At 41.7% G+C, this 9,934-nt stretch overlaps 1 protein-coding gene across 1 annotated transcript; it reads right to left on the bottom strand.

Moving 5' to 3' along the window:
* Positions 1 to 4,690: 4,690 nt before the first annotated feature.
* On the bottom strand, positions 4,691 to 9,284 carry SYPL1 (synaptophysin like 1). Its single transcript, XM_042017562.1, has 5 exons — positions 9,213 to 9,284; positions 8,416 to 8,534; positions 7,048 to 7,252; positions 6,029 to 6,217; positions 4,691 to 5,142 (listed from the first exon to the last, which is right to left on the bottom strand). The coding sequence occupies exons 1-5, from the start codon at positions 9,282 to 9,284 to the stop codon at positions 5,026 to 5,028; spliced, it is 702 nt and encodes a 233-aa protein (XP_041873496.1). The 3' UTR covers positions 4,691 to 5,025.
* Positions 9,285 to 9,934: the final 650 nt, after the last annotated feature.

Here is a 9,934-nt window from a genome sequence, read left to right as displayed (position 1 = left end):
CAAATTCTGTACTGCTTGGTGTGTGACTCTGAAGTTTCTTGTAGCCTGTTAATTTCTGCTCTCATGCTAGGTAGACATAACAAAGCCTCTCCAGCCCTGCTTTCCAAGGACACCAAGACTGTCCTAGGCCAAAACTATAAACCAAAGAGCCACTAAGGGGGGAGTAAGCTGAGGGGCAAACTGAAGCTTTAATTGGAGAACTAAACCTGCTATGCAGATGAACCAAACCTATAAAAGGGGGAAGAACTCCTGACCTGTTGTCCATCTTGGGGTCCATTTTGAGAATAGCTTCAGGCTCCCCAGGGTGTACCTTTGAAGGCCTTTCAAATAAATACCTCTTTTATTCCCTTACTCCTATCTAGTCTCTGTTTTCTAGGAGGCCTCTTAAGGCATCACAACCAGCTGTCCAAATACACCCCCACTATTTGCAGAAAATGCTGATGTAGCAGAATGACGGGGAACCTACTTAGACAGCTAGAAGAATACTCTTACTATTATGGGTTTGGTCCAGGAGGTAAGGAGAAGAAAAAAAAAAAAAAAAAAAAAAAAAAAAAAAAAAGCCTGAGGGAGCATTCCGGTGTCAGCTAAGCAGAACCCACAGTGAAACATTAACTGAAAACGTGGATAGCTGAGAATAGGGGCTGGCAGAGGCAGATTTCCTTAAGGAAAGAAGGAAAGAAAAATATGGTCAGTGTTGGCACATATTTCCATAACACCTAGAGCGCTTGTCCTGGAACAAAGGGCAAAACCTTTGACTGTGTCCATGTGGGAACAAATTTTAAGGATAGCACAACACAGCTCTATATTCCTGCCTTCCCAACTTGAGATGAACAAAATAACCAGGGAAGAGGAGTGCTACTGAGTACAGGCAAGTTTCTGGAAACTGCAACTGAAAATTATAAGGAATATTTGTAAAAAACACAAGTCTGAAATTCTCCTTTCTTTTTCCCTGGTCTAAATATGTAGAGTTTGTAGGAAGGCAGTGTTTATAAGGGTACACCTGGATTCACTCGACATCACAGAAGGGAATTCCACATTTCAGTCAGCCTCTAAAATGCAACTCTGTAGTGTTGCTAATGTACATGGACTGGATCCTAAACTTGAAGAAGCCTCCCTCATCCCCGAGTATTTAAGGGATGGGGATGCACTCCTACATTGTAGCATTCTTCTGACTAATTAATTATTCAGCTTAGTATTTCAAGGTGATTAAGCAGCAAAATCTTGCTTCTGATTCTGGTCTCTGTAACAACTTTGCTTTAGGCAGTACAGCAAATATGTTAGGAATGAACACATACAAAATACTGCTACAAGAATATAAGTAGATGATCCATGACCCGTGTTTGATGTGCTGTCATGACTTGCTTAAGAGTGGGCCTTTGTGGAAGCATCAGGGACCATCTTCAGGCAGTTTCCAAGCGTGAGGTACCCTACCAGCTCCCCAGGAGTTTGCAGTAGAGCAGGCAGCCAAACCACCACAGAGAACCACAGTCCAAATACACCCCCCACTATTTGCCATGGTCCCAGCCTTATGGGCTGCTCAGTTCTAGGCAAAGGGGAAAAATGAACAGGCTGCAGCTACCCTGTGTCCATGAGCAGGTGATGAACCCACAGTCTTACAGCTCTTCACATCTAAGTGGCATCTGTCTTCTTTCTCAAACTCCACATTCACAGCTTCCACTGCTAGCCAAGTGTGTTGCAGAGCCAGAGCCTTGAGGAATTCACCACCCATCACAAAGCACCGTTTGGCTCCAGTACAATCAAATCTAGCAGTGCTGCTGGCCTGTCAGCTGCTGCTTCAGTGTCCCAGCCCCAGCCTGTGCTGCAGATGGGTTTGCTCACTGGGGTGACAGGGCCTAAGGGACACAGTCCCCAGAGCAACTCCATTCTGCACTGTCAGCACTGGCTCTTGGGGATTTGACATTGCCAGATCTCTCTTGGATTTGATTTCTGACTGCTTTTCCTGCAGGTTGGTGGCAAAGCTGTCAGCCAACACTGACACCACACCAGCTCCCACGGCAGGGACCCTCCTGGGAGTTAGCACACACAGAATATACATTTCTCGGCATTGTCACAGAGGCCTGACCATCACATCACTGGTCACAGCAGCCTAAACCACAACATACTTGCTTCCTTAAACACCTCCTAATGCTAATGGATTCTATTCTTCACTGAGGAGATCTTCATTACTACCCCATGCTGACCCCTCAGCTTTATTTTCCTTCACAGCCACCTTACAGCCTTTCTTCCCACCATGGGTTTCTGATCAAAATCCCCCTCTCTAGCATCACACCAGGGATCATACAGCACTTGACTTGCTAGGGCTGCATAACTATAGCCTGCTACCAGAATAATTCCTGCAGTATGAGAGGATTTTTGTGAGCTTGCTCCACTGATGGCTGCAAGAAAAATTGCTGCCAGCTGAGGATTACTTACCTGTAGAGAGCTGGCAGAGATCCAGGCCCTTTGTTCCCTCAGTACAGAGGGATCAAGCAAACTGCATCTCCTGATAGCAATGGTGATTCTTGTGCAGTCAAGATAAAGCTGGTAAATCAGACAGTCTTCCCCCTCCCCTGCCATGAGTAAATAAGATACTGAATGTTTTGGTGCTGCCAGCACAAATATAATGTTAATTCAAAGGCAAAGACTGCTCAGCCCTTTGTGGGAGTCCAGGGTAAATGAGAGCAGCTGCTTGCTCCTGCTGCATGATGCTTTCCATTTCATCTCAGCTGCAGGACTCGAGCAGCCATCAAAGCCTGCAGTATTCTGCATCAATCCCTCCCCCCTGCAAAGGGAAACAAGCTTTACTCTAATGAACCAGAAGCGCACATGGGGTTACTTTTCCTTTTTCAAAATCTTGCTTGCTGTGGACTACACATCACACTTACCTTGGCCTGTTAACAGCAACCTGGCTCTGCATTTAGCTCTGTAGAAATTCAGGCTGCCTTGTGTGTCTGTTCGACAAAACACAACCACTTACTTGTGAGTCTCTATTTTGCTAGCTATAGTCCTGCCTGCCACGTTCTATCTCCTTGTCTTTTGAAGGAAAGCACTCTGGGGATGGGATGCACCTGTTTCTTCTACAAAAAGCATGAGGGTAAGTTTCAGCCCTAAGGAGACTAGGGATGTCTTTGAGTGCATATGAAACTTAAGTTTTTGTTGAAACAGTCAGTCAAGTGTGCTAAGATTTCCAACTCAGTTTCACTTGTTATCTAGACCTCAGCCATCAATAAGGCCTATGCTGATCTAATCCATTACTGCATATGCATTTTGCATATGCAAAAATACTCACAATTACCATTTTATAACTAGGCTGTGCCAATGACTAGCAGGTCTGTATGAGACAAAGTAGATAAGCACATAAGAAATAGACAGGAATATGGTTCTGTTAAAAATATTAAAGATTAATAAAAAAATATTTTAGCCACATCATGTGTGACCTTAAATCCCAAAGATTGAAAAACCTAAGGTGTAATTACCATATTTTTTTCTTAGACAATATGAAAATATGAGTTTTAGATTTTAGGATGAAATGTGTTTTTAAATAAATAAACATGCACAGTGATGCGAACAAGTGAAAATTGCCCTTATTACCTCTTCCAAAAGGTAATTCAAACGAAATTCTGGATAGTTACAAGTTATAAATGCCCCTTCTCTGAGCTGGCAGAAAGAAGTGTGAGCAGCACCAGGCAGCACTAGCCTACAGGAGTGATACATAGTCCTTTTTACAAAAACCACAGGGCCCCAGTGTAAAAGCCCCTCCTGTAGCACAGATAACTCCTTCAGCCAGCACAGGCAGCAATAGCTAAAGCCATGCCCCAGAAGCTACACAGCCAATGCAGTTGCATCCACCACTACAGCAGCAAAGACCCAAGGCACATTCTTTCAGCAGCAGTCATACTGAGTTTATTATACCCTTTGAGACTAAAGTTTACTATCAGAAGATCAATAGCTCTGGCACACTGAACAATTACAATTTGCATTATATACATACTTATGTCTATTTTCATCATAAACAGTTTAAACAAACGAAAAACCTGAACAGCTTTCTTACTAGGTTTGTCAAAACATTTGTTCTGGGCAATTCACAGACACCTTAATAAAGGAGTCCACATGAGAAGACCCAAATATTGTTCCCAGTGAATGAGCTCAACAACATCAATCAAGAATTTGTCATATTCAGACATCTCACCTTACCTCCTTTCACACACAAACTTCATTCATGCACCTCAAAAGAAATACAAAGAAGCCTAAGCAGTAGCAGAATATATCAACTTTGATTTCTAGAGTATTTTTAATTGTTTTGGGCCATACTTTATTTTTCCTTCCTCCCCCACCTCCTTCAAGCATTTAAATCATCTATTGCACACATATATAAGCTCTCATATTAGTGAGACTAGAAGCTGTGAATTCATTCAACAAATCTCCTTGTTCAGAGATTGGCCCAAGCCATTAAAGAGTAACAACATATTAAACATAGAAGTAATGTCCTTCCTGACAGGGCCAGCAGCAGATTTGATACAATGATCTGAAAGGACTCTCTGGAAACTGACACGTCTTGGCTGCAGCTTCGACAGAGCTATGAATTCTACTGAGGTGACTCTTGCAAGGTACCAGTGATGGGAAGAAACTAAACTGCATTTTCACACACCCTGGGTGAATTTACTTTCCATTTTTCAGAGAAGTCTTGTCAGAACTAAAGATGATGCAGTAATAACCCAGATACAGTTGTTTCTCAGCCCTCCCTCCTATAAGGCTAATTTAAGAACCAGAAAGGGTCAGCATCCAGATAACCTCCAAATTTTGCTCTACAAATACTGTAATATAATACTGCACAACCTTGAAAGACATAATATATTTCATGATAATTAAACACTTCAGATGGACTACCCAAGACTTTATGTCAAACCATAGTACAAAATAGAAGTTTGAATGAATTATCAGTTATTATTGAAATGAATGCTAATGGCTCCATGCTCTTGGTAGTGTGATGTGAAAGTGGAAGCACTTCAAAAATACCAACTTCTTTTATACTCTTTCAGTTGGACTTTCAGAAATTCTGTTCCATTGGCTGTGCAAGTTGGTGTCCTTGTATACGAGCCAAACATTTCCTGCCCATAAAATCATATTAAGCAAGCCAAATGCCTGTAGGGTAAAGAAAATAAAAGGGCAGGGGGGGAAGAAAAAGGGAATATGAAATTTGTTGTATTTGATTGGGTTTTGTTTTTCTTTTTTAAAAACAAGCCAGAATATGCCTTCAAGGCAAACCAGAAAAACACTACCTTTGGCACCCCTTTCATTTGGACAATACATTTCCTCAATCTTCTGAGTATTATAAACTATTTTAACCATTTAACAGAGTTCTTTGTAAACCAGAGAGTCACTCACTCTCTCCTTTGCACAGAATTAGACAAATTCTTTCCAGTCACTGAGCACCTCTGCATATGCACTCTCAGACCACATGAGTAATTATTATTGGGCCAAAGAATAACAGCCTGAGTTTCGAAAAGCAGGATTCACTAGGAAGTTCATACAATAAGCCTAATTTGCTCTGCTGTGAAGGGTTCTTTGTATGAACATGAGCTTCATACTATTTTGTTACAAGGAAGCTCAATTTGATGTGTAAAAATGCTCACAGTCGACTAAAAATCTGGGCTCAGCACCAGCACAGCATTTCCTCCTTACTTGTATCAGTCATCAGACCACTTGGGTGGCTCACTAAGATATTTCAAGTTGCTCCTGGCTACAGGCATAAATAGACACACAGATGCTTCTGGTAATGCTGTCTGTAACAGCTCCAGAGGTAGATCCTGCAAATTTTCTCTTTATTTTCTTTAGAAGGAGACTTGTTTCCTTCAAGAAATTATTTGCTCAGTGTTTTACCACAGTATTAATGGACCTGAATGACTAATAACCCATAAAGAAATCTTAACACACAGCAACACATGCAATCAGTAGAACAGGACTCTCAGGTACCATTTGCTGTTTTTCAACACATTTATTGTGCCCATATGGTGGAAGGCATACATACCACAGACACATTCAGAATTCCCATGCTGGTCACAGAAAGAAAGTGGCAAGTTGTCCCTGGTGCTTTGCAAGATTCAATTCCTGGAATAATGCTGGCTCCTGTGGACACCTTGATGTCAGCAAGCGCCTTTGCCCAAACAAAAGTACTGACCAGCCACAGAAAGGCTGTCAAGACACTGATAACCAAGTCCTACACAAGAGAAATACTCATCAGTAGGTCAGAAAAACGGAAGAATATATATGAGAGCAAGGCAGAGACAGTATCAATTATGGCACCAAGATAACTGCAGCAGTGCTAACGATCACAAGAAAATTTAATCATTAACAATGTTATAATTACAACTGCATGTTGATAACCAGCTACAAAACTATATGCTTGTGCTTGATAGATGCAAAAGGCAGTCTTAACCTCCGTAAGAAATTTGTTTCTAAAATCAGATGCCTAGCACTATTTTATGAGGATTTAAGCAAAAGTTAACTAAAGTGAAGGTGGTGGGAGAGGGGCAGAGGATTTAAATCTGGATGTCTGATATGCAAAAATTTGGCTTGAAAGGTCACTAAGTCCATTCTCAAGCATGGTATGAAATTTCTCATTCAGAGCTTCAATACTGAAGGTGACTAAAATTCACAAGGTAATTATTTCCCTCTGCCAATTACAGCAGGTGCTGTATACAGAGAAAATTCTCAGATTAACAGAGGAGGTCCCACCTATGGAGCAATATTATATTCAAATGCATGATGTACAAGAAAAGTTGTGGTGAAGGTACTGTTCTCCTGAAAAAGTGAAAGTTCATTCCAGTGCTTCAATAACCACATAAGGTGTGATGTCATGGATAGCCAAGGGCTTTGGGTCCCCTTTTCTGCTTGAGTGCTATAGTGACCAGTACAACATACTTATGTTCACTCTCCATTTAACTTTTGTAACTACTGGATATCCACCAATCATTCTCATATTCACAATACTTCTCATCTCTTTGTAGTTTCAAAGTAAAAACATTCAAATATCTTAGTATTACTTACAGTTAGTGGAAACTTGTTATTTTGTTGGTACACGTGGTTATATCCAATATATACCACAAGGGCAGTAAGGCAGTAGAGGAACACCAGTGCTGCCAGTGTAACAAAGAACTGTGCAGAAGAGGAGAAGTTACCCATGAGGTAGGCATCAGTCCAAGTACCACCACAGCCTTCTGGGTCTGGTGCGCTAAATACAACAGTATTCAACCTGTGAAGATTATATCAGTGTAGTTAGAGATTGCTATACAGTGGGAAGCACATATAATTATGCTTCATGCTTCACAATAACAGTGCTTCAGCAGTCTGATTGTATAAGTTTGCTCTGAAAGATACACATATAAATAATCAGTTATGCAACACAAAGGTTTGTCAAGCTACCTGAAGATTGTGCCTAATCCTACACTGAGATATACAATATTACCTTCAGGAGAAGAATCCTAATCTCATTTTTAGAGCAGCTGAACAAAAAATCCCCTATTTGGAAGCAGGCTTAACAATATTGTTTTAGAGACTGGCAATTAAACAAGGTGATCAGGACTTAAAAGGCATTATAGCTACAAAAAAATTGAAGCACAGAAGCTGAATAAATAAAGCCTATGTGACTAGCAGTGACCACTCTGTGACCAGCACAGAATTATTTCAGATCCCCATTCTCCCCTCCAAATGCTGTTACAATGCTGGATTTCATGACCAAATTCTGTACTGTTGTAGTAGTTTTAACTGGGTGGCCACAGGATCAATTTCTGTATTTATGTTCTTACATTTATTGAACACATATGGAGCACCAACCCTGCACTCATCATAGGTGTGCAGCTGCAAGAGTAAAGAGGAAGCCTTCTTCCTCCTGCTCCAGGAAAGGAGCTTGTCTCTACAAGAGTACTGCAGTGACACTGAAGTATTTACGTTTTTTGTGCCCAACACCCTTACCAAGATAATGGTGGAATAAACTGAAAAGACTTTTCCATTCAGTTTTTGAACAAAAATAGGATAAAGGAGCATTCAAAATAATCTTATCTGGGCCTCCAAAGCAGCTACAAATTGATGAAGAATTAGGCTGCTAAAATTGATTGTGTTGTTTTGCTTACTAATTACTTTCTACAACATTCATGCACTGCTAGACTAGAGTGTAAGGTAGAGTCAAAGAGAGCATAACACAGTCTACTGCCATTTCTACCTGCTTCTTCCTATAGGGCACTAACAACTACAGTGCTTTGAACAATTACAACTAAATGCTCATTTATTGCTGCTACAGAGCAAGCCAGAAGTTTCCCATCTTCATTTATAGAGTAAGTACATAGTCATAAGGAGACAGATGGGGAAAAAGGGAATAATAAATAATTATCAAGTAATTACTGAAGAGCTAATGCTCACCTGAATGGATAAGCAAAGGCAGCTGTAATTGTTTTGTTTACCACACCTTTGCAGGAAACTAGAAGTGTAGTTTCACCTTGAAAGCCTCCACATGTGGCAAAAGCAAAGATGGCAAGAATCTACAGGAATTAATACATAGACACATTAGTGCACACCACTAGAGCTCAAAGGAAGCAAACTCAACATTTAGCTGAAATAGCAGCAACGCTGAAGTATGAAGTGATGTCAAGAATAAAATGCTGAGTTTCTAAATTCCAAAAGCATAAGCAACACTGCTAACCAAATCCCATTTGAAAATGCTTTCTGTTTAATTTCATTTGCACAGAAAAATTTTTTGGGTTTCTATTTTGTTGGCTTTTTTAATGCTAACAGCCAGCATAGTATTTCTTGCAGTGGATAAAGAAAATATTTTTACAGTCTTGCATATCCACAACTATAAATTCAAGTAACTAGAGAGTATATGCTCAAAGTATTACACATCAACCTGACTCTCTAAATAACTCTTACTTTCCCTTTTTTCACTATCCAGACCCTAAACCCCCAATCATCAGAACACACAGCATCACAAGCTGCTGTAACACATGTGTAATTAACACATCAAGCTTACGTATCTGCAATCCAAGGGCTTGGCTGAGGAGCAGCCCAGTGTTGGGCACCCAACACCAGCAACCTGGGGCAGGCTCTGTCAGCCCAGTAGCTCACACCTCTCCAGGGGTATCCAGCCCAGGCACAGGAGCAAAGCCAAGCCTAGGGCAGCAGAGGAAACAGCCCCGCCATGCCCCTCCAGCTCTACTCACCCATTCAAGGACCTTCACAAAGCCCAGAGGCTCCAAGAGCATGCTGAAGTCCACCCTCAAGCCCACCATCATGGGAGAGACCAAGGCAGCCAGCAGGAACCAGAACAAACACCAGCCAACTGCTTCAGCATCCCCAGCACCTCTATATAGAGGCACCCTGTGCCACACCCCATCACCTGGAGATGGGGATGGACACACCCACAGACACTCAGCTGGGGCTCTTCAGTCCCAGGCCTTGTCTGTGGGATGGGGAAATGGTGCAGTGACTGTCACAAGGGGGTACAGCATTGGCCATTTTGTGCAGTGAAGCAGCAGTGATTTCTTCCTCTCCCCTGTCCTCACCCCCTTCCTCTTCCTCTCTCCTCACCCAGCACACTTTGGGCAGTCATATGTGCCATACCTTGAGCTTGATGATTTGGTGGCAAACAAGGCACAGGCACCTGACAACCCATGTGCTTGCTAAAATCTCATCAATTACCTTTGACTTTTTAAGCTTTAATTGTTTTCTGTGACTGCACTTTGTTACTGATATATTAATCATCAGTAAAAGTGAAGAGCTAAAACTCATGCTGAAGAAGGTTTGAGGACTGTAAGAGGGGCTGCTCTCTTCCCTGGCCAGAGACCATGGATAGCCAAGGTGGCCACGGGCACAGCACTTGCTGCTGCAGTTTCCTGGCTCTGATTCAAGATCAGAATCTTGAGGATTCTGGGAGCTTCTTCTG

This window comes from Corvus kubaryi, unplaced genomic scaffold, assembly GCF_017639235.1.
Source record: "Corvus kubaryi isolate FWS band 111438036 unplaced genomic scaffold, C.kubaryi_AGA036_p1.0 137, whole genome shotgun sequence".
NCBI lineage: Eukaryota > Metazoa > Chordata > Aves > Passeriformes > Corvidae > Corvus > Corvus kubaryi.
Note: the sequence above shows the minus strand (reverse complement) of the source record. Positions and strands in the feature narration are given on the sequence as shown.